This window comes from Cotesia glomerata, linkage group LG7, assembly GCF_020080835.1.
Source record: "Cotesia glomerata isolate CgM1 linkage group LG7, MPM_Cglom_v2.3, whole genome shotgun sequence".
Lineage (NCBI taxonomy): Eukaryota > Metazoa > Arthropoda > Insecta > Hymenoptera > Braconidae > Cotesia > Cotesia glomerata.
Genome location: NC_058164.1, coordinates 11,943,473 through 11,970,039, shown reverse-complemented (window position 1 = coordinate 11,970,039; position 26,567 = coordinate 11,943,473). Strand labels below are relative to the sequence as shown.

The 26,567-nt window shown below is 34.3% G+C and overlaps 1 protein-coding gene and 1 long non-coding RNA gene across 5 annotated transcripts in view; one reads left to right on the top strand and one right to left on the bottom strand.

Moving 5' to 3' along the window:
• Nucleotides 1-26,567, bottom strand: part of LOC123269442 (hemicentin-2) — a 593,151-nt gene that overhangs the window by 135,280 nt on the left and 431,304 nt on the right. For all 4 annotated transcript variants that reach the window (XM_044735146.1, XM_044735148.1, XM_044735147.1 and 1 more), the window contains exon 7: nt 4,701-4,847. In XM_044735146.1, coding sequence (XP_044591081.1) covers nt 4,701-4,847 — 147 coding nt within the window. The remainder of the gene's footprint in view (nt 1-4,700; nt 4,848-26,567) is intronic.
• LOC123269446 lies at nt 4,574-24,614 on the top strand. Its single transcript, XR_006510412.1, has 3 exons — nt 4,574-4,585; nt 13,902-13,909; nt 24,538-24,614. It is a non-coding gene; the product is annotated as an uncharacterized LOC123269446 (long non-coding RNA).

The following is a 26,567-nucleotide window of genomic DNA, read 5'->3' as shown; positions in this document are numbered from 1 at the left end:
ATTATTATCTTTCGCTTCCACGCTTTCGTTGCAAGAAGTCGCCATTAATTCCGCTTTGCTTTCGCTTATTGTTAATTAACCGCATTTCGCTATTTTTATAATTTAAATTGCTTAAATTAACCGCTAATAATTCGCTTCAGTTTGTTACAGATAAATTGTGTTATTTGTGCATTTATTTCACCGCTTTTACAGTGCCGGCAGAGTGTTCACCCACGTGTCAACCGGCATCGCTTGTGCTACCCACGCTGTGTATTATAAATCCGCTTTTATTTAAACAATCCGCTATTTAACATATTGAATATTTAGTGTATTTATTATAAATAAATCCCTAGTGTTAATTTTGATAATGATTTACGCGTTTTAATTGAGATATCCAGACCCAAACCTGATCCCCGCTTTTTCCGCTCTTTCAGCATTTTACAGGTACACACACATTTTTTTTCTATACATTGCGCTCAAGCGCTGCCAAGAGTCTAAAATACGTTTTTCTGAAAACTTTATTTTCCGAATTAACGAGCGTAAAAACACAAAAAGTATTTTTTGTAACTCCTGTTTCCAAAGTTCAACATTCGAGCCTTGCTCAGCAAACGCAAAGTTGCGTATTCTCGTGATGATTGCATACACTATAGTAGCGTGCAGGAAAGTAGGCGGCGTCAAACTTTCCAACTGCTTGACCGTGCGGGAATGAAAATTAACTACAATAAATGTATAAGATTGATAGAATGTATATGTTCGCCACTACCACTACAAATCAAACTATCAAGCATACTGAGACTAATTCTAGCGCCTGTGCATACCAAATAACCACACATGAATAGCAGCTTGTCGACCATATGTTCTACTCTGTGCAACTACTAACCATAACTGCGTGTATTATTTATAATTTTTTGATAACTAATATAGTTCAGCTAATTGCAATATTTCTTTGTAAATAATAATTTCTCTCTGTTGAACTTTGAAAGCAGTCGTTACAAAATTATTGTTCGATACATATGTCTCAACTGAGGCATTCACAGGGCTTAATTCTTTATTAGATATTCTATGACCGTCCTCACGAATTATTATTTACCTATTCTTTCCCGCTTCACAGCATTATTTATATTTGTAAAAATGCTTACCGTAAGATGGACGGTGTAGCTTAATGTATATAGAATAAGCGAAAGGAAATTTAGTATAGACCGGATAGCTCAAATGGTAGAGTAGCCGACATGTCTTCGGAAGGTTCTGGGTTCAAATCCCAGTCCGAGCTATCTAATAATTTTTTCTCGCATATTCTATAAACTCACATTAAGATGATCCTCTCCACATTCCTTTCTCAATCTTTTCCTACCAATATCCTGTTACGTGAATATGGAACGCTTCACGTAATAATTACCGTAACTCCTATTCTTTCCCGCTTCACAGTATTATTTTGAGCTATCCGTATACTTTATATTTATAAAAATGCTTACCGTAAGATGGACGGTGTGGCTTAATGTATATAGAATAAGCGAAAGGAAATTTAGTATAGACCGGATAGCTCAAATGGTAGAGTAGCCGACATGTCTTCGGAAGGTTCTGGGTTCAAATCCCAGTCCGAGCTATCTAATAATTTTTTCTCGTATATTCTATAAACTCACATTAAGATGATCTTCTCCACATTCCTTTCTCAATCCTTTCCTACCAATATCCTGTTACGTGAATGTGGAAGAATAATGTTCATAGAATAAACAAAAATGTTTATAGAATATGCGAGAAAAAATTATTAGATAGCTCGGACTAGGATTCGAACCCAGAACCTTCCGAAGACATGTCGGCTACTCTACAATTTGAGCTATCCGGTCTATACTAAATTTCCTCCCGCTTATTCTATATACATTAAGCCACACCTCCATCTTACGGTAAGCATTTTTATAAATATAAATAATGCTGTGAAGCGGGAAAGAATAGGAGTTACGGTAATTATTACGTGAAGCGTTCCACATTCACGTAACAGGATATTAGAGGTTCAAAAAAATTATTAGGACCTAATGTATAGCTCGCCTAACGGCTCGTGGGGGTAATCTGCGTACTCGGCCCCATTGTAAACGTGCCGTTTCTTAGACTCGTGTCTCAATTTTTAAGCCCTGGGAATGCTTTACTTCGCACATATGTATCGAAAATATCTATTATCAATCGTACTGACATTTGCACGGATCTTTACAGTGATATTATTTTCTATGTGAACCTATTTACTTTTAAAAAACTGTAGAAAAATTTTTTTTTTTAACGCAAAATAATTTTTATTAAATGTTTCAATTTAGGATTTTTTTGTTTAGTTTTTTTAGATTCATTTATGAAATATGACATCAATAAATACTCAAAAAAAATTTTTTTTTGTTGAGTTTAGTTACCATTGTGAAGACCAGTCCATTTACTATTGGGGGAATCGTTGTTCATGGAGAGCCTACCCACAGAGGAAGACTTAAAAACAAGGAACCGCGAAGTAAGGAGTTCAACATCGTTATAAATTCTTGGGGTTTTATTTCCATTGTTTTCTTAAATTAAATTCGAGTCATTAATAGTAGAGTCATTGTTAATAAATTAATTAATTTGTCTGATTAAATTGTGGTTGTGCAGTGACAATAATTTCTACAACCGAGCCTCTTTCTCTCACTTAGCAATAATTAATTTATTAAGTTTATTCTGTGACCGAATACCAGTTTTGGATTACCCACTTCCTGAGTGTAAGCTAGCCTTAGTAACTCGGTTCCAGGAGGCCGAGTGAACTCAACACCAATAAACTCTCCTGGTGGCGTCCAGAAAATCTCTGGCGTGAACAGGATACTTTGGTTAGGGGGTCACGAAACCTGCTAAGGTATCACTGTTTTAATCTAAAATAAGAAATTTATAGATATTGACAAAAATTCAAACGATTACTTGTATCTTGCTTCTTAATTAACGAACTTTTTACTTATTAAGATTAAATTTTGAGTAAGGTCGTGTAAACTAAGATGATTTATAAGATTAAATGTAACCAATTTACTACATAATATTATTTTAGTAAGTATCTTAGTATTTGACTCGAAAATGAGTAAATTATCAAGACTTGAGTTTGAGCTTTAATAAAATGAAGATTCTTAAAAGTAACGTCTCAGATTCTCAGAGCGAATAAATTAATTTCTGATGATGTTAAAGCAGCCATTTAATATTTTATATTTCTTGAGATTTTGACTCGAGCACGTGCCAAATCTTGGCTAGATACACAACTATCGTTGGCGTCTACTCTACGTGATATGTATGTACATCGAGGTAAAGATAGGGTGATACAAAAGGAGTATAGCGATCATCTAGTACTCGTCTTTGTCATCTATATGTCTCGAGTAAGTCCAGAAGATCCGGCGGTATATCGAGTCGGCTGAACACGTACTAAGGATAAACTTTGGCGTATAGTATAGAATTTTCTGAGCCTGGATGTATTGACATCGCCTTTATCGTTGTCCTTCAACAAAATCTTTATTCCCTAGCACAATCTACCTCATGTTATTTTTTCTTTTTTGGGTGAATTACGTCTAATCGTTTGTTCTTCAAGTTAATGTGCTTTGTTCATGAGTACTTACAACCATTAAGCAATAGCTTCTGTGAGATTGTTATTTGAACAAAAATCGACAGGAGGCAAAAGAAATGAGAGTATGAGTGATAAAAAAGGAAAAAACTAAATAGATAAAAAAACAACTAAAATACTGCAAGAGAAGATGAAAAAAGGGAGAAAAGGGTTTACGCGAGCGTGTCGACCGGATGGTTGTGGTGAAAGAGAATGGAAGAGTGCTAGCTTCTAGACTCGAGGAGGAAAATAAAAAAATAAAAAAAGAGGCCTGGTAGAAGAACACTGGCAGAAAGAGAGCCTTATAAGTCTTTAAAATATCGAGTATATATAAGAGAGCAACACGTCTAAGACTCAAAGATTTTCTCCAATTACTTGACTTAGGTTGCGTCAAAAGTACCCCCGGCTTATTATTAAGTGGGTTGTAATCGGATCTAATGGAATGATGACAGACATCGAATGGCCTATGAATCAACTTAGTGACTGTAAGCTTCATAGAGATTCCCAATTCTGGATCTATGAGCATGTTAAATTGGGATAAGTAATCCGGCGGGCATTTGAAGGCGATGCTGAACCATGTAATCGATGATTACATACAAGAGAGAGAGAAAGAGAGATCTTTAGTTTATGGGCGCTCGAGCCGCCCAAATTGCGGAGAGATTAGGCGATCGGAAACTGGTGTATACCGGGATCATCGTGGCAAGCGTCGACATAGGAAATACCACGTTTGGATAAGGCGTCGAGTGGAGAGCATCACGATAGTATGTGAGAAGAAAGGACAGAGTTAAACCGGGAGAGAGAGAGAGAAAGGTCGAGAAATGAAATGAGAGATCGAGACAGAATGATACTAGGCGTCTGCGCCTAAAATCAGATGCTTTCTGCTTGATGCCACTAGCGCAGAGGAAATTTGCAAATTTTCGCTACGAGACCCGAATAATTTCCGGACGATCTAGCCGTTTCCTCTCTTGACAAATCACTGTGGTTCCTCATTATCGAGAACACCAAGTTTCCAAATAGGAGAATGTACCCTCTTGTCATTACATACTCAAGAATTAATTTCATGTTTATAGTTATTTATGAATAACATGTTGTTCCATGATTATATTAATTAAAAATTTAATGGTTGGTAAAAACTTACCTCGTACAACAAGAAAGTATCCGATACTTGAAAAAACCCCCAAAGTGTGCCTGGTGTAACACTTGTACCAGCCACTGTCGTTCCTGCTAATCTTGGTATAGTTTAACCAGCCGTCGTCAGATTGTTCTACTGGTGGGGCTTCATTGTCTGTGAAACAAGTTTTTATTCAAATAATTTCATTTTACGTAATTTAACAAACTATCATGTCTATTTTGTATTACAAGCTGTTGATACTTAATGAAATTTCAATTCTTATAGCTGTATACTAATGAATAAATATTGATAATTATAATACAATTTCTTGGCATAAGTTTAGATACACTAAATGACAAATAAACAGACTAAATATGCTGTAATTTACGTGAATTCTAAATTAAATTATGATTAAGATAAAATGGTAAAATATTTAAGAACAAATATAGTCTCATTAATTTTATTTAATCCCAACGAATGTAAATTTAAATGATAATAAATTTACAATCAAGACAATTTTAATCGAATAATTCAATACTTTATCAATGTTCAATAAATTTGAAAAAAATTTGGAAAATCTAAAAGTGCACGACTCATAATGCCCATTTAACCTTTTAGAGTCTGACCTTGAAACCCCACTCTTGGGTCTTACTACGGATTTGTGCTCTCCCCACTACTCTCACGCGTAGACGTTTTAAGATCCTCTGACTCTAAAGGGTTAATTATGAAATTATAATAAAATAAAGCAAATGTGGAAAAAAAACAGCTAAAATAGAATGATAATGTGCAAGCGCCCCTTCCCCCCCACACACACACATAGGGGAGGGGGGGGGGGCAAAATGGGGTACTTAAGAAACCGTTATGATTTTAAGGACTTAAATATGATGATTTTTCTCGTTTTCAGTCGTAATTGAAGGAAAATAATCAAATTTCAAGTTGCCGAAGAAAAAAATTTTTTTTTTTGCGGGCTAAATGAAGTACCCCCTGAAAAAGTGAAAAAAAAATTTCATTATCCGAAAATGAAATGTCGTTAAAAAAATAACATTTTCTTATCGATAAGTCTACGAAAGAACCCAGAGAGATGAACAAATCACTCAAAAAAGAAACATTGTTATAGTTGACGCAATATACTCCTAACAAAAATTGAGGTAGCAAAAAAAATTTTTTAATTTTGTAGTAATTTTTGACAAGTTTCGCTTGAGTAAAAATAATATCAAGATAAAAAAAGAGTTCTCTTGAGGTTTCTAATTTTTGGATCTCCCGGTGAAAAATTTTTTAGACATAGTTCTCACGCAATTCCAAGCAATAGCACGAAAAAAAACATTCGTAATTTTTTTGCACTCTCTTTCTTGGTTTAGGGATTCAGGAAAATTTTTTCAAGTTGAATGATCTTATAGGCCTGACGATCTTACTTTTTAAATTAAATATCTCACAAGCCCACCAAATGATTTTGAAGAAATTGGCGGCCTCTGACATAGTTTTCTGAGCATTGATAGTTAAATTATGACATCAAAAATTATCCGAGAATAAATTTCGAAGTTATTTGAAAAAGACATTCTTTTAGAATGGTTAGTTTACACAGAAAAAAAGGTTCACTTGAGCCAAGAAAATATTTTTCTTCCTAATTATTTCCTTGAGCGAAAAAAAAATTTTCTTTTTGACACAAGAAATTTCACTTATTCCAACAAAATTAACTCTCTTGTTTTAAGAAATATGTATCTTGATCCAAGAAAATTGATTTAAGTCAAGAAAATCTTCTTGTTTTGAGAAAATTAAGCCTCTTGCTCCAAAAAATTAAATATAAAGATAGAAGTAAATTTTCATTAATATTTTTATTGATAAACATATCAAATGGGAAGATCAAATAATGTTGAATCATTTTTTTTCATTCAATATGTATAATTGCACGCTAAAATAATATAAAATGGGTATCAAATATTCTCGAGAAAAATTTTCTCAAGGTGAGAAAATTTTTTTCTCAGCTGAAGTAGGTGGCACTGCTTCCCTAAAGTATCTAAAAATCTTGATCAAATGTAAAAATTTATTGCATCAAGTATTTATGATTTGAATTAAGAAAAAATTACTTCCACCAAGAATAGAATTTCAAGAAAAATTTTTATTTCGGGCAACACAACTTCAGTCTTCCTTCAGGCACCTGAAAATTTTCTTGAGCCAAGAATTTTGTTCTCCAGTCAAGAAATTTTTCTTTCTGTGTAAGATTTTTCTTCGACACATTAGAGGTTTACACTCATATACACACACGCCGACAGATATCCCCGTAGGAATATTAAGAACTAGTTCCTAAGACTTTAAAAATGTGAAGATCAGATTAGAACTTGATTTTCGAAAACTGGCATGGAACCAATGACTCCCCGTTTTTTTTTTTTTTTAATCATTCATTTGTAAAGCGAGAACTTAAAAATTTAGAAAAATTAATCGCAGATGTGAAAAAAAATTTATTACGATGCACAATGACGATAAAAATTACTGTAAGAAAAGTTAGAAAAAAAAATTTTTTTTTGTTTTTTTAATTAAAAAATTTTTTTTTCTTCTAAATTGTAGGAAATGATGTGTTTACATTTAGCTATCCGGTCTATGATCCAAACAAAATATATTTTAGGAAGCTGAAAGAGCTTTTTGGAAAAAAAAAATTTTCTTACGAAATTTTGGGGGTACCCCATTTTGCCACCCCTACCCCATTTTGCCTCCCTCCCTATATATATATATATATATATATATATATATATATATATATATATATATATTTGTACACACATACAGACATAGTGACAACATCGCGGGGATAGTCAGGGAACCTCGCTGTGACCTTAAAACGTCGAGATCTGATAAGAACTCGATTTTTGCAAAATGGGGTAAAACCAATAACTTCCCGATTTTCGAAAATCTTCAATTCTCTTAGCGGGAAGTTAATAAAAAATGTTGACAACCAATAGATTTTTTCGCAAGTAACAGTGTTATTAGGGTTTCATACATGATGGACAGGAAAATTTTTAAATAATTTTGATGTTTTTTTTCTGTTTCTAATGCACTTAATAAACTTTTGAAAAGTATGGAATTAATCTCTAGCAAATTATCTTGACAATAGTATACAAAATATCTTGATTCCGTGAACTAATAAAGCTTCGCATCATGAGTCATGCAAAAATAATGTTTTATAAACACTACATATAGTATTAGCTTTATAAAGCTAATAATATTTTTTCTTATTCTATTTCTGTGAAGCGATAAACATTCTTTTTATTTTGAGTGCAAAATTATTTTATTGATTTTATAGCTTCATTAAAATGAAATGATTATTATTGAAAGAAGCATACACTAAGAAAGATATTATATAAGATAAAGGACCCCATTAGTGATACTTTTAACCCCTATTAGTGGCACTTTTTCTTTCAATGAAAAAATGTTCTACTTGGAATAAAAATTAAAAATGTTTTTGGTCTAAAGGTTTTAAAGATTAGAAATAATATATTCATTATTGAAATTAATAATTTCATTAATTGAATAAGTACCAAAGTCAAAGAAAGTGTCAGTAATGGGGTCCCCGCCACTAATGGGGTCCTTTACCCTGATGCCTTTTTCAAAGGAATTAATTGTAACATTTTTTTGTCAACTTTCCTTTGATTTACAATTTGTTTCACTATTTGATATTTATTTCATTTTTCTATAAAATATAGTGAATAAATTATATTTTATTAGATGTTTTTACAATATTAATTATACATCGAGCGGATAATAAATTGATATTTATCGCGATTAAGGGATGAAATGAAACTATCTTAAATCAATGTACTAATTAGACAACTTGCGAAATGTATTTGCTCATTTTCCAAACTTTTTTTTATTTATCATATGTACAAATTAAAAACGGGATTTATTTTTTTCCAGTATTGTAAATTATTGATAAATTTAATTAGGGTATTGTTTTAATGATTAATTATTATAATTATTTTCAAACTCGTAAATTATTTTATAATTGTAATTAAATTGAATCATTCATCAATTGAATTTTAAAATAGCACGAGATATTTGAATGTAAATAAATCTGTAGCACTCTGTGATTTTCAATTTGCATTTTTTACGCAGAGATCTTGTTGCATAATATTATCGAAAGTAATATTTGAAAAGTTAAATATAGTTGTTTCTTTATTTCTAAAAAACTTTGGGGATATTATTTCTTTCAACATTGTAATTTATGATTGTAGGTGGAAAAAAAGAAAAAAAAAAAATAAAAATTACCATTTATAACAATTTTTCTCACACAGAAATTCACCTAACAAAGCTTTTGTGCTTTGTATTTTTATACTTGTTTAAGAAGTAGAGGGTCGGAGAATTGAGATAATTGCAACGCACTGTAAGTTTAATGGGAAGCATATACAGGTTTCATAAGAGTAATTTAAAATTTCTTTTTAAATTTTACTCATTCAATTAAGTGACAAGAGCACAATAATAAAAGTAATAAATACTTAAATTTTCAGTGAAATTCTTATAAATCAAATTAAGTACCGCAACTTCATTATCAAAGATAACGTACTTTATATATAATGCTGTTTAGGATCAATCCAGGAAAATTTTAATAGATATTGTAACTTACTAAAATAATCAATAAATAAACTGCAAGAATTATTTGAATGGTTTCGAAAAATCAAAAAAAAATCTGGAAAATGGTTGACCCTAAAGGCCATCACTGCAACTTCCCCCTAATTCCATATCTAAGCGCTTAAAATTGTACTTATGACGATTTTGAGCTTTTTGAGCTCAAAAATATAATTTATATGTTATTTCGAGCTTTCCGAGCTCCAAGAGTAAGCTGTTTTAAGCTTTTGAGCTCGAAGAATCTGGTAGAAATTTAATAAAACAGTATTTTCGATGATACTATTTATGATACTCTTTGGATCGCCACCTATTTCGATCCGATCAGTCAAGCCGTTCAAAAGTCATAAGAGGTTCACACACACACACACACACACACACACACACACACACACACACACACGCGCGCGCGTGCCCTCACGCTCACACATACATACAGCCACACGGACACCATCGCGGGAATAGTCAGGGAAGCTTCCTGTGACCTCCAAACGTTGAGATCTGATGAAAATTCGATTTTCGCAAAACGGAGTAAAACCAATAACTTCCCGAATTTCAAAAAATTATCAATTTTTCTTAGTGGGAAGTTAAAAATTAATTAAGTATTTTCAATTTTGTCAGTTCTCAATAATGTAGAAACTATTCTATCAATTGAGTTTAAACTTAGACCATATTTCTACTGTAATAAATTCACGAGATTGCCACGCTTTATGTTAATCGGTTGAGATAACTCGGAATTCAGACTCTCTGAAGATAACCCTGTTTTTTATATGAATTAAAAAGATTCTAGTTTTTATGCGCTTCTGATAAAAATTATAATTTTATATGTGGGCTTTTATGAAAGACATTATTGAATTTTCTTGACCATTAATAATTAATGATAAACTATAAACTTTTAAAAATAATGCTTTCTTACATACAAAGGTATATCAAATGATTTAATTTGACATTAGATCGATTACTTAGTTCGAAATTTCTAGCCTCAATTAAACTCATTAAACTCGAATGCACCTCAATCTAGCGTAACCGTTTTTATAAAGAACATTGAGCTTACAATGATGCTAAAATAGCATAAATGATTGTCAAATGAACCTAATGGAGCCATAATTGATCGTTATCTTTTTTGTGGTAATGGAATTTGTTTTTAAAAAAATACATATAGTTCAAAAGATTATATATGCATATAAACTTTTGAACTATATGTATTTTCCAACTCAGCTTGACGAGTATAGTCGAAATAAAGCAAAATATTTTAAAAGTTCCGTCATGACGACCAATGCAATAGTTAGATTTCTATGAAATCTACTAAAAATTTCATAATTGGCATAGCTCGTAGAGTGAGCTCAGAGAGCTCGAAATAATATATAAATTATATTTTTGAGCTCGAAGAGCTCAAAAACGTCATAAGTGCAATTTTAAGAGCTTATTTATGGAATTAGCGGGAAGTTGCAGGGATGGCCTTTAGAGTCAATCGTTTTCCAGATTTTTTTACATCACTTCGACATTTATTTTTGGATCGTTTTTGATGAAATAAAATAATTGTTAGAGTCCAAAAAACCACATCGATTGCTGCAAAGAACGTGAAAATCGGTTGATTGGTTCGTGAGTTCCAAAATTTTCGGTTCGATCAGTTTGCGTTTAAAAGTATACCATAGAATTTTAAAAATTGCGTAGAATGCTGCAAACCGCGTGAAAATTGGTTCATTTATTCAGAAGTTATTGCGGTTTGAAAATTCAAAAAATACTGTGTGTAAGTATGTGACCCGCTATTAAATATTGAACGACTTAACCGATCGGAACCTTCCAAACGGCCTTTTAAAGAGTTCCTTCAAACTTAAATTTTCTGTGAAATTGAACCGATTTGGACCAATAGATTTTGAGAAATCTCAAAAAAACTGAGAAAAAAATTAGGATGACGGCTGACCCTAAAGGCCATCCCTGTAACTTCCCGCTCATTTTGTTCTTAAGCGCTCAAAACTATACATTACGTTTTTGAGCTCTTAGAGCTCAAAAATATTATTTTTGTGTCAATTTGAGCTCTTCGAGCTCAAAACTCTAATAGAAGTTTAATAAAACACAATTTTTTGAATTTTCAAACGGTAATAACTTTTGAATGAATGAACCGATTTTCACGCGGTTGGCGACATTCGACGCAGTTTCTAAAGCTCCATAAAAAATTTTCAATTTTTTATCGATCGAGCCAGGAATTTTGAAGTAATTCTGAAAAAACACTTTTTTTGGTTTTCTTTCGACAACGATAACTCACGAACGAATCAACTGATTTTGACCGGGTTTACGGTGATCGACGTGGTTTTTTAATGTTAAGAGCTGATTAGTTTTTGGAATCGATCGATAAAGCCGTTTAAGAGTAATTCCAAAAAATCCTCATTTCAAAAAATTTTTTTTTGTAGTTTTTTTGAGATTTCTCAAAATCTACTGGTTCGAATCGGTCCAAATAGTATTCAAAATCTAAGTTTGGTCAAGCCTTTTTAAATGGCACCAATCGCGACTAAATCTTAAATCTATTTGACTAGAAGTCAATTAAGAGAAAAGATCGATCTTCTCCCGACCTAACGATCTGCCAAGTTGTGAAGAAAAAGGACCTGAAACCAAGCCCTCTGAAAAACACGGCAGTGCAGAACGCCGGAAAAAAGAGGTGACTGAATGGCAGAAGGTCCAATCCAAGAAGGAGAAGAAGGAGCAAGCGAGAGAGCGGTTACCAAAACAACCGGTGAACAAATCTCGGCCAGAGCCTAAGCGGAAAAAACCGCGCAAATGGATCAGACCTGACGCGCTAATTATCCGCCCAGCTGATAAGGCCAAGTATGCCGAGATACTACGTCGTATCAAACAAGACGTCCCAGAAGACCAGGTCCGCAATACGGTTGAAAAAACCCACAGGACCAATGCCGGTGACATGCTGATTACGCTATCGAGGGAGAGCACTGACAAAGGCCAAGCCTTACAGAAAACTACTGCGGGCATCCTTCAAGCAGAAGCCAAAGTGATCTGTAAAGGGCCACAGGAGACCATCGAGATCCGAGACATCGACGACACGACGACGAAGGAAGACATCCAGGTCGCCTTGAAAACAGAAGTCGGAGAAGCCTGTGAAACACCGCTAGAGGCAATAAAGATCCGTAAGGCCTTTAGAGGTACGCAGATGGCAACAGTCACACTACCAGCGATCACAGCGCGAAAATTACTGGACGGAAACGGCAAGATCCGAATTGGTTGGGTTAACTGTCGAATAAGAGCGACGACGAGACCGATCCAATGTTTTAAATGTTGGCACTTCGGGCACTTTGGATCACAGTGCAAAAATGAAATAAACAGGTCTAATCACTGCATCAAATGCGGTCAAGAAGGACACAAGATCGCTGAATGTAAAAATCCAGCTAAATGTGCAATTTGCGCGGAAAATCCAGAAGCAAAAGACCTCGCCCACTATGCTGGCACTAATAGGTGTCCGATATTCCAGGAGGCGCTTCAGAAGATAACAAACAAAAGAACATGAAGATATTGCAGCTCAACCTCAACCACTGTGAGGCCGCGCATGACCTGCTTGTTCAGACCACGCGCGAACTAGAGCTAGATTTAGTGCTAATTGCAGAACCATATAAACACCTTAGTACCCAACCATGGGAAACGGACAGCACCCTCAAAGCTGTCATCTGGTCCTGTGGCAAACTTCCTTTTCAGAGTGTCGTCAATAATCGAGAGGCTGGTTTTGTAGCTGCGTGTGTAGATGGGATCCGTTTCTACAGCTGTTATGCGCCGCCTAGTTTCTCTATGGAACAATTTTTAGAGTTTCTTGATCGATTAGTCGAAGATGCAAGCCAATATTTTCCCGTGGCAATAGCTGGAGACTTCAACTCTTGGGCGGTGGACTGGGGCAGCAAGCTCACTAATCCACGTGGAAAAGCACTACTGGAAGCAATGGCTACACTGGACGTAGTCCTCCTCAATACCGGCGATGCACCAACATACACCAAAGGAGAGGCAAGTTCAATTGTCGACCTAACGTTCGTCAGCAGTAGTCTATTGAAAGGGAGCTATTCCTGGGTGGTTATGAACATCTACACTGCCAGCGACCACAGTGCAATACTTTGGGAAGTATCGACTGGCCAGAATCCACGAAGAGCAACCAGACAGACCAACGCAGTTGGATGGAAAGTTAAATCTTTTGACCCAGATGTCTTTGTCGTGGCGTTAGACAACGACCCGATCACCACTTGCAGTGCTGAACAGAAGACAAAGGAACTAATGAGAAGAGTCTCCCAGACCTGCGACGCCACTATGCCTCGAAAACAGGACATGAATCAACGACCGGCGGTCCACTGGTGGAACGACACCATCAGTACCCTTCGTAAAGAGTGTCTTAGAAGAAGAAGATTATCCCAGCGGGGCTATCGACGACCTAACTCTGCAGTGTTATTGACAGATTACAAAAGGCCCGTCGAGAATTGAATAAAGCCATCAAAGAGAGTAAAAGACGCTGCTGGAAGGAGCTCGTAGAAGAGGTAGAGAAAGATCCATGGGGTAGGCCGTACAAGGTGGTCATGACCCACCTAAAATGCCAGCCAATGCCGTCACCCACATGCCCGCAGCTCCTAGATAGGATTGTTTCCACGCTGTTCCCGAGGCAACGTAAGTTCGCCTATTCATCACCGCAGCTCAACCACGAAGACATTCCACCTGTCACAGAGGAGGAACTTATGGAGACATGTAAACGTGTAGGGAATAATAAGGCACCTGGATTGGATGGAATCCCGAACATTGCATTAAAAACAGCTATTAAAGCAGCGCCAGCATTATTCTTAGAGACCTACGATTCGTGCATCAAAGAAGGGATCTTTCCTGGAAGATGGAAACAGCAAAGATTAGTACTACTTCCAAAGGGAAAAAAGCCACCGGGTGAGCCATCATCTTACCGCCCACTCTGTATGTTAGATACGGCAGGCAAGATACTAGAGCATATAATTCATCAAAGGATAGAAGCTGTTGTTGATCCACTCTTATCGGACAACCAGTATGGATTCCGGAAAGGACGAGCAACCCTTGATGCAATCAACCTGGTCGTCAATACAGCCAAGGAGGCAATCGCCGGGAAGAGATAGAAAGGTGGTACGAAAAAGTATTGTTTGGTAGCTGCTTTGGACATCAAGAATGCTTTTAACTCCGCCAACTGGGACTGCATTATGCGAGCTCTCGAAGACAAAAAAGTACCAGAATACCTGCTTTGAATGGTAGCAAGCTACTTTTCGAATAGGGTCCTGAAGTATGACACGAAAAACGGTCCGAAGGAGTACGATATCACTGGAGGAGTACCACAAGGCTCAGTTCTTGGACCACTCCTGTGGAACATCATGTACGATGGACTCCTGAGAATCGCGTTGCCATCAGAGGTCAAGTTAGTTGCATATGCCGATGATGTAGCTGTAGTGATAGTCGCGAAATATCTGGAAGAGATAAATCTGGCCTTTGACATTACGTTCGGCCGCATCAACCTATGGATGAATATGATGAATTTGGAGCTGACCAAGCATAAAACTGAAGCAGTGCTTATCACTAGCAGGAAAGCAGTAGAAACAATCAAATTAGAAATCGGAGAACATGAAATTACATCACAACCATTCATCCGATACCTGGGAGTGATGCTCGATGCCCGACTGAACTTTAAACAACAAGTCGAACATGTGAGTACTAAAGCATCAGCAGTGGTAGCTAGTCTATCACGACTAATGCCGAACGTCGGAGGTCCAAAGCAGAGCAGAAGACTATTATTATCATCTGTGGTCACATCAGTGCTCACGTACGGAATATCCATTTGGGCTGATGCATTAGAACTACAAGAAGCATGGAGAAAGGCTGGACCAGTATACCGTCTGAGTGCCTTAAGAGTAGCTTGCGCCTTCCGAACAATATCTGAGGAAGCAGTGTGCGTCATTTTTGGAACTCTGCCCCCCAGAGTCCTAGCTGAAGAAAAACGAAACCTATACCAACGGAAAAGGTCAACCACACTTAGCCATGAAGAACTCAGAACAAAAGAACGATATCGCAGCATCTTACGATGGCAATTGCAGTGGGATGCCGCAGGAAAAGGTAGATGGACTTATCGTCTTATACCAAAGATCGACGTTTGGATGAACCGGAGCCACGGTCAAGTCAACTATTACCTGACGCAGTTGTTGTCAGGACATGGGTGCTTCTGAGAGTATCTACACCGCTTCAAGCACGGCAACTCTCCGGAGTGCCCGTCCTGCCCAGGAGTTGCTGAAGATGCAGAGCACGTTTTCTTTGTGTGCCCACGTTTTGACCCTCAGCGAGATGAGTTAGAGAATTGTTTGAACAAGAAAGTCCAACCAGAGACGTTAGTAGAAGCAATGTTGTCGAGTGAAGCTGCCTGGAACGCCACAAGCACTTTCGCCACAGAAGTTCTTACCGAACTGCGTTCCATTGAGAGAAAAAGATCCAAAGTCAGAATTTAGAAGGAAGGTAGAAGCAACACCTTAGCCACAAGAAGGAAGAGCGGCAGCTAATTCCTCCCCCTGCGATGTAATGTCTACAGGGCGGTTTCCATAGGGGATAAGAGGATAGAAGAAAAGAGGTTTAGGCTTTAGTGAGTATGGGCGCTAGTGTCGAGTATTTGCATGACACTGCGTCGAGTCTCACATATCCAGGCGAAACATCTATGCCTGGAATCCGTAAAAAGGATTCCCCCCTCCTGGAAAAAAAAACACACACACACATACACACACACTTACATACAGACATACGGAAATCATCGCGGAAACAATCAGGGAAGCTTCCTAGGACCTCAAAACGTCAAGATCTGATGAGAACTCGATTTTCGAAAAACGGGGTAAAACCAATACTTCCCGATTTTTAAAAATTTTCAATTTTTTAGCGGGAAGTAAAAAATTTTTTATAAATGTGGTTGAATCATTCCACTGAAAAGAACTCTGGATTCATTCCGAACGCGGAGTGTTGAATTACTTTACTCCGGTACTCCGAATAATGAGAGTGAATTCGGAATGAAATTCACCGATTTTTTACAGTATAATGTTTAGAGATTTCATGGTTCAATACAACATTACATATTGTTTAGACTTGACTAGTATCATCGGAGACTCGTCGTCTTGATGAAATTCATTTGAGCCTCATTTGTACTCTTTCAACATTATCATACGCTTAATATGCTTTTTGAATCTTTGTTAGACTAGATTGAGATTTACTTGAGTTCTACACTGATAAAAAAATTGACGTGACTCAAGAACCAAACTCTTGAACCAAGAATTCCATTTTGAAGAAAAATACTTTCTTGAGCCAAAAGAATAAATTCTTGACTCAAGAAAATTTTCTTAGATCAAGAATAATTTCGTAGCTCAAGAATTTATTCTCTTGACTCAAGAATATCATATTCTTCAAAATGGTATTCTTGGTTCAAGAATTCGGCTCTTGAGTCAAGTCAATTTTTTTTCCAGTGTATGAAAACTAGAAATTCGAATAGCGCGCTACGCGCGCGTCTAAATTTTAACCAATAATGAATCGCGGCCCGTTTTTTGCGAGTTTCGATCTTTGACTAAATTCAAGACTTATATGTATTTTAATTTAGAGGATCGTATGTAGTAAAATATGAGTTTGACTTCAGTTTTCCTGTACTAATTAATGAACCCAAATTACTTGAATATAAAATTCAATTTTATCCTTATAATCATTCTAATTTCAGTACTTGAGTTCACTTCAGTTTATTGAAAAAATGTAAAAAGTTAACAAATATGGTAATGAATATTACTGTTAACGTGTTTTGAGTTTGAGTGACAGAAGTCAAATTAAAATAAATATTTAATTTTTTTCATTCCATTTTTGACATTTTATTGAGTTGTACTTTTCTAAAAAATAAATTTTTACGCCAAAAAAATTACATGAAATGACACAAATTCGGTAGAATACATATGTTACTCAGACGATTATCTCAAATAAGTTCAAAGATTAGCTTAGTGGGGTAATAAGTTCAGAAATAATAACTGTTTGAATTTTTCTGAAGATAGTGGAAGTTGCATTTTTTGTCTTGTTATTTTTAAAGAACATTTAATTGAAATAAGATAGCTTCCTCAGTCAAAATTAAAAACATATTTTGAGCCTCCACAACCTACTCGAGGAGTTATAGGCTGAAATTATGGTTTTAGATTTTTTCGACTATGATGACGCGTATATCAGAACCGTAATTTCAGCCTACAAGTGGTATATTTGTCCGCTTTGTAACGTCCACGTTTTCCAAAAATTATAAAAATAAAATAATAATTTATTTGTCCCCGGCTCGAAATTTGCTCGCCGGAGTCCAGGGTCATAAACGGGGATTACATTATCAATAACAAAATAATAAACAAAACACTTTATTTTAAATAAATCAAAGAAAAAAAAGAAAAACCTCTTTATTGGCCTGATCATGTTAATAAACGATATAAACAATATAAACAAATTAAACAATATAAACAATATATTAGAACACTCTTCTCACACATACTCTCACTCGCCGTGAGCGTCAAAATCGCGAACTAAACTTCAAAAGCTGGTTCCCCGCTTCCCCAGGAGACTAGCCGTCACCCCTGGGCCTAAACCTCTACCCCGAGAGCGAATGGAGAGTGTCCTCTTCGCCCCCACCTACACGGCGTATGATCACCTACTGGAGTTTGACAGAAGGTCAAACGTCCAGGGAAGTCAAATCTTGTTAAGAGTGCAAAGGTACTTACCAATGTTCTAGACGAAACCAAGGTAATGTCCCTCCAGGTGTTATTTGTTGGAAGAGTATTCACCACAAATAACCACTCTGTCACAAGACTTGCTTTTCCCGAGCCAAATTTTGGCGGTTATCATTTTTTTCCTAACTCTCTTGTAACGAAAAGGAAGAGTCGTTTTAGACACCTGTCCGGTGTTCTCGAACTAGCATTCAAAAATAATGATTTATTATTTTAATCGCAATTTCCTTCATTTTCTATCCATTCGTCTCGCCAAATTCTAAGTTTTTATTTTTGAAACTCAAATCTTTATTATTTTAATCGCAATTTTCTTCATTCTCTATCCATTCGTTTCGTCAAATTCACAATTCTTTATTATTTTAATCGCAATTTCCTTCATTATATATCCATTCGTTGGCTTTTCCATACTAAATTGTCCTCGGGACTTATAAAATTTTCGCTCACCTAATTTATTTCTTACAAAAATAATAATCGTCATTTCTTTCATTCTATATCCATTCGTTGAGTTTCCATACTAAATGGTCCTCGGGACTTAGAATAATTTTGCCAGTCTTTTAAATTCTTTTACAATTTAATCATACCTTCGGTAACAATAATATAAAATTTTTAAATAAATACAAAAAATTAAATAATTAATCGCCGTACTAACAACAATAATTGTTTCTATTAATTTTTAAGTAATAAAAAAGAATAAACTAAAATACTCAAATACAAAAAGTAAAATCTGGGTCATAGCTTTTACCAAAGTTAGGCTGAAATCATCGTTTTAGAACCATAAATTGAGCCTACTGAGCCTACATCTCTACCGTAAAAAAGATCCTTATTGGTTAATACGATGTAGGCGAGGGGAAAGAAAGGAAAGGGGAATGGATTCAGATAAAAATGGCTGCTGTTAGCGGCATGCTATGTCCGGCGCATGCCATTTGATAAAAAAATGATAAAAAAAGGATTTTGCCAATGTCATATCTATATTTTATTTATATTGTAGAGCTATCGCAAATTCAGACTGTGTGACTCTTAATTTAAACCTAACATTCGCTAATTATAGAAATAACATGAAAATCCGTTCTAACCGAGATTCGAACCCGAGCCGCGCGCTTGCCAGACCGATAACTAACCCCTACACTGTACGACCGATGAGTTGATTTACATCTCATCATTCTCATAAACTAAATTTATATGGTGACGATTTCTCTGAAATTTTTGTATCTTTCTCTACCCTACTGAAAATAATTTTCAAAATTTTTTCAAATTTTCTTACCCAACCAAAAAAAAGTTACAAGTTATTTAAAGAAAAATATGTTTTTTTTTTTTTTGTTAAATAACCATAACTTTTTTGAAAATTGACTTATTGGGATGTTTTTTTTTGAAAATTTTTGTTTTTAAATGTACTTTTTAGAAAAAAAAAATAAAAACAATAATTTGGATCAATATTCAACGTTTTTTTTGTAACTATCGAAAAAAAAAACGAAAATTTCGGGATAAATGCCATTTTTGATTTTCGATTTTTTTTTATAAAATACTAGACGACCCGGTGAACTTCGTATCACCTACATATATTTGTGACAAGTATAGTCAAAACTTAATAGAAAATTCTTATTTACATTCAATGCAACATAGTTATACTCTTAATCAATTTAAAGTTTTTTGATGGACTACATTTTTTATCTTTTTTTGCGGTGCGTAAATATATAAAGATGATGGTTTTCTGATTCACGAACATAGGACTACATGCAACAACAAAAAATGAAATTGTTGTTTGATCCATTTTGGAGCAACGTATGAACTTTCAAAAATTTTGAGGCAATTAATTTCAAACAAAATTTGTTTGAAATTATTTTCATTTACACAGCAAAAAATATTTTTGTTGAATGATTTATAAACAGTAGACTTGAATGGAATGTGATTTCATTTTTTTACACGTTTAAATAATTTACATATCCTAAATTCAGGAGAATTTGAGTATTTTTTCACTATCAGACTATAGTTTTGAAAAAAAAAAAAATAATCCAATCTTATCGATGATTGTCATTGTTATGTCCGCCCGAAAATTTGTCTTTTTATTTAAAATTCCCGCTTTCGATGGAAGACCCACCTATGCGCGAAAACCACCTTAAAATTAATATCGTTGCGACTGCCGACTGACCGATGGGGATTTTTGCAAGCTAAGCAGCGGGAACTTTTAAAAGAGGCGGCAACCACCGCCCAACGTCTTTTAACTATTTCAATTCAAGTATCTTCGTTAACTGGCCCACGTTCGTAGAGGCTTTTGATTTAATTTGCGCTGCACTTAGATCAAGCGGGTCCCCGTTTGTACGGTGAACGTGATAAAATTAAATTCAGGTCTTTTAATTAATTTGCACTGCACTTAGTTAAAGCGGGCCGCCGTCTGTAAGGGCTTTTGTTCTAATTTGCGCTGCACTTAGTTCAAGCGGGTCTCGGTCATCCGGCAGACGTAAAATAGATAAGTTTATTAATATAAGGGATTAACCGTTTAATTTGCTCCGCATTTACATCGGTTTGAATCCGTTAAGTTTAGTAATTATTCGGCCAGTTACGCACTTTTTCCTGCGGGAAACTGGAAAGACGTTAACCGTAAATTAAAGTGTAAAATTTCAATAAGTAGTTTATAAGTGTTAAATAAAATTATTGTGAAACGTGTAACTTCCTGATTGCTGCTGTTCTAATAAAGACCAACTACACGAATCTCGAGTCGATCTTTACTGAGAAAGCAGCCCTTGATCATCCATTCCTGGCCCTCAAATTCAACATCCAGACTCGAGAGCGCTTCCAGCCGCCCTTCAAGGCCCGGATCAGTAAGGAACAAGTCATCTAACGGTAAGTGGAAAGTAATTTATTAAATTCAAGAAAATCAAATCTCTACGAAAATTCTCAGTCTCTTCAAAAGGCGTGGTATTTCGTCTCTCGAAAGCTCCCACAACAAATAATTTAACAACGAGAATTAAAACCCCTCGTTGTGCATTCTTAATAGTTATTCCGATCCTCCACCGTTACTTCGCTACCGCATTTTTAACGCCTTCGGACATAACATCATTTAAAATTTTTTTTTCTCGGATTTTGAAGTTTTCTAAATCTGCTGAAAAATTTTCAGTGGTATAACGATAAACAAACATTGAAAAAAAATTTTTTTTTTCATTTCTAAAAAAGACAATAGAAAGAAAAAAAATGCCACTCTGAAAATTTTAGGAAATTCGCAAAAAATACTGGTTTTTTATAAAAAAAAATAAATCGGAAATAAAAAATGAGCATCATCCCCAAATTTTCGTTTTTTCCAAAAGTTAAAAAAAAAAAAAACGTAGAATATGAATCCAAATTATTATTTTGATTTTTTTTTCTAAAAAGTACATCCCATACAAAGTTGCCGATGGTCAACTATTCTCCGATGATCGGCCAAAGTACGGCTACTAACGCTCGGCCAAGCATTGGCATTTTTCAACGGCCTATGGCTGGCTTATCATCGTCCGCCGTATTATACACACTATAAATAATTCGCGATCCTCAGCCGATCCTTGGCCGATGCTATGACGTTTTTTTTGACTGCGCATGCGTATTGAAAATTACATCAGCTGTTCGGTAATAAGCAGTTATTGAGGAACTAGAAACTATATGTGGATATACTGATGTGGATATTTCTAATGTTAAAATATTTTTTTGATAAATAAATAAAAATTTTTTTCAACATGTCTGATCGCGTCAAAAAATTTCGTGCTATAAAAAAAATAATTAACAATAAAAAATTAAAAAGTAGAATTTTATCTCATATGAGAATTGTAAATAACATGAGTCATGGTGACAGTAATAATAGTGTAAATAATAAAAAAACAGTTGATACTTTTCTGAACAGTGAAAATAATTATTGTATAGTTCATAATGATGTTACTGATGAAAATAGTTCATCAAGTGATATTTTTGTTGAGAACGATGTCGAATCTGAAAATGCGTTGGAAAGTGAGGTTATAGTGACTGGTGAAATGGAAACAACTGATGACTCTAGTGAAAATGAAAATGTGACTCTGGAAAAGGTTGAAAATTCAGACAGACTGCAAGAAAGACTTCGCGAATGGGCTTTGAATAATAGAGCTAGTCTTCAATCAAATACCATTTCAGAATTACTTGTTTTATTGAGGGAAGAAGTTCATCCTTCCCTCCCTAAAACGGCACAAACATTATTAAAAACAAAATCTCAACAAGTCGTAGAGTCTATACCATCCTTAAAAGAAACAGACAGTGATTATAAATATCTCGGCGTAGCTGAAGGACTGCAAAAGATGATTGTACCAAAAATATTTCTTGAGGATACTATTGAAGTTCTGATACATATTGACGGAATGCAAGTTTATAAAAATTCACAAATACAATTGTGGCCCATCTCTGTTAAAGTTTTTAATCCTAATTACACAACGCATCCATTTGTTGCTGCAATTTATGGTGGTGATTCTAAACCCGCCAATGTTAAACAATATCTGTCAGATTTTGTGAAAGAGTGTAAGACATTAATTAAGCATGGAATCACAATTGATAATAAAAAATATGCTTTCAAAATTATCGCTATAGTTGCTGATTCGCAAGCTAGATCATTCATTAAACGTTGTAAAGCTGCAGGTACTTTTTATGCATGTGAAAGGTGTACAATTAAAGGAAAATCTGTAGGAAAGAAAAGACATAAAAAAAGAGTTTAAATCTACATTTGAATAAATTTATGTTTCAACTAAAAATATTTTTAATTTCAGAGGTTGTTGAAGAAAAGTTTGGGGACTCTGATCAGTCTAAATCATTAAGAGTGAAGCTCGGCAGTTTTCTTGCCAATGCAGGGGACAGAGATGGAGGTCGCCGTCAACGAGCTATTAACAGCGATAACAATATTCAAAATAATAATAATAATAATAACAAAAACAATAATAACAGCCAATAATTAATTACTATTTTAAAATTACTTATTTTCTTTTTTAAAAACTTAATTACTTTTGCATTATTTAAACTTATTATTGCGGTGCAATATTCTTTTAAAATATTTAAAATAAAAATAATTTAATATTATAAATTAATATATTTATCAAATAAATATAAATGTTTCTAAATAAAAAATTTTTTTATTACTAAATTAAAAATAATTAATAATAATAATAATATGTTCGGCAGAGGTTTGTATGCAATGCTTGGCCGACATTCTAATGTTACGCTCGGCCGCTGCTTGAATCCTATGCTCGGCCACTGCTTGGATCCTATGCTCGGCCGATCACAGGATCCGATATCGGGATGGCGTTACAACCCGATACTCGCCCAGTCTTCGGCCGACGACATATTCGGATACTTGGCCGATACTTTTAAATCGGCTGCCTGGCTTGGCCCATTAATGGGCCGATCCTCATTTTTTGTATGGGATTTTAAAACAAAAATTAAAAAAAGAAAAAATCCCAATAAGTCAATTTTGAAAAAAGTTATGGTTATTTAACAATAAAAAAAACATATTTTTCTTTAAATAACTCGTAACTTTTTTTTGGTTGGGTAAAAAAATTTGAAAAAATTTTTAAAATTGTTTTCAGTAGGGTAGAGAAAGATACAAAAATTTCAGGAAATCGAAAATCGTCGAGGTCAAGAGTGGTCGATTTGGCATGAAATCCCCCATATATAAACCCGAATATGCTAACGATAAACATTAGAAAAAGTTTAAGTTGAGATGTTATTGCTTATTACTGTCCGTATATTTTATGGATTATTGATCAATTGTTGCAACATTAATTACAATAGTCATAATTTTTATTTCAACTCTACACTTAAAAAATTTTTTGCAACGATAAAAATTAAAAATTTTCTAAGTCCAGTTTTTTAATTATAAAATTTTTGCTATTATAAAAATATTATATGTTCTAAAAAATAAAAAGATGGAAACAACCTACAGACCCTCGAGGTAGGCTCTTTAGGCTCAAAATACAGTTTTAAACTGTGATTTCGACCTCAAAAGCCTATTTTTAGGCCGATGAGGGTGAAAATACAGTTTTAAATTTCCATGCAAACCCAACAACAAAAGAAAGGAGGCTCAATAGGCTCAAATCATTTTTTTTATTTTGACTCGGGTTATTATTAAAGTTATACTTGTTATGGCGCGTTTAGATGAGAGTGAAATTTTTAAGCTGCGCGCGCATGATGTCCCAAAAAAGCGACATGATGAAGTTGGCCATCAAATATAACTAAAAATATAGATTTCTTTTACTGACTATTGTTAACTTATAAGTTAACTCATATAGGGTAGTCGAAAAGTATCCATCGAAACGTTGTTATTTTTAAATTCGATAGAAATACCATTTAATATGAAATATATTATTCATATTATGAATCAATTCTAAAAATGGTCAATTAAATATTTTACTTTTTATTTAACTTGTTAATAATTTCTTTTTAATTAATATTTTTTTAGAAATAATAACAATTTCGTGAATTACAATACTTGAACTAAAATATAATTATTGTAGTAAGGTAAAAGCCCTAAGTAGCTGCTCATGTACCAGTACATGCTCACTCCATGTATTTGTATATCTATATTCACAAATATAGATATACAAATACATGGAGTGAGCATGTACTGGTACATGAGCGGCTACTGGAGCTCTAACCTTACCTATTACATTTAAGTATCTTTTTATTGAGTTCATAATTTTTTAATACAGGCTTAATCATTTTGTTTATCAAATCTAGTAATTCTATCCATGTTTTTTTAAATTTATTTTATAGACTATTTTAATAATTTTTTGGATTTTTATTAGAAACAAAATCTAGTTTTGTGCTACAATATTTTCAAGTCTTTTAATTCATGTAATTAATATTATTTTTGAAAAAATATTAATTAAAAAGATATTATCAATAGGTTAAATAATTAATAATGAACTATTTTATAAGATACATATATTTTAAATACAAAACAAACAAAATAGCGTGGAGCACTGGCACAAACGAGTAATAGTCTATACACTACACGGTTAACTGCTGCAAACTATAGGCGCCGCCATATTGGCCTTGGCTGCTCTGACGAACGCCTTTCACTTTATTCCTACTCCGCGGCCGACCGTCACGCGACATGCAATACACAGACGAAAAAGTTTGAGACGATGTAATAAAAGTTTCACTTTAAAAATTGTTTTTAACAAAAAGATATGCTTTGAAAAAATAGTATATTGTGTGACTAGGGATGAAAGAAAACGATTTCAGACCAGTGAAGTTGCCTGCCCGAGCGAAGCGAGGGCTGGCATCACTCGGTCTGAAATCGTGTTTCATCCCGCGTCACATATTATATTTTTCATATAAGTTGCATTAAAAATGCTAGTTTCAATGTCTGGAGCCAACCAGAACTAGATAGTTTCAGACGAACAGCGAAAATACCATTTTATTATGAAACTTATAATAAAATAGAAAGTAATAGTTTATTTTTTACCAAACATTATTCGTAAATTGACAAGTTTTCTTTTATCATTCTTATTTATGCTTAGTAACAGAATTATAATATGTCAGTTATGACCCAAATTTTACTTTTTGTATTTGAGTATTTTAGTTTATTTTTTATTAATTACTTAAAAATTAATAGAAACAATTATTTTTATTAGTGCGGCGATTATTATTTAATTATTGTATTTATTTAGTTAATAATTTTATATTATTGTTACCGAAGGTATGATTAAATTAAGAAAATAAGCGTGTGAGAAATTATTACGAAGCCGAACGAATTAATTGTAAAAGAAATTAAAAGACTGGGAAAATTATTCTAAGTTCCGAACAAGATTTAGTATGGCAAAGCGATGAATGGATATAAAATGAAAGAAATGACGATTATTATTTTTGTAAGAAATAAATTAGGTAAGCGAAAATTTTATAAGTCCCGAGGACAATTTTAGTATGGAAAATCAACGAATGGATATATAATGAAAGAAATTGCGATTAAAATAATAAAGAATTGTGAATTTGACGAAACGAATGGATAGAGAATGAAGGAAATTACGATTAAAATAATAAAGAATTGAGTTTCGAAAATAAAAACTTAGAATTTGGCGAAACGAATGGATAGAAAATGAAAGAAATTACGACTAAAATAATAAATAATTATTTTTGAATGCTAGTTCGAGGGCACCGGACAGGTGTCTAAAACGACCCTTCCGGTTCGTTACAAGAGAGTTGGGGGAAAAATGATAAACGCCAAAATTTGGCTCGATAAAGCAAGCAGTTCTTTCTCGGGAGAATTACTCGGGCGAATGTGCTTCTCCCCGTGCCGAAGCCTTCAGCTGAGGTACGGTAGGTGATCATAAGCCGTGTAGGTGGGGGCGAAGAGGACACTCTCCATTCGCTCTCGGGGTAGAGGTTTAGGCCCAGGGGTGACGGCTAGTCTCCTGGGGAAGCGGGGAACCAGCTCTTGACAGTTAGTTCGCAATTTTGAACCGCGAATAATGTGTGAAAAGAGTGTTCTAATATATTGTTTATATTGTTTAATTTGTTTATATTGTTTATATCGTTTATT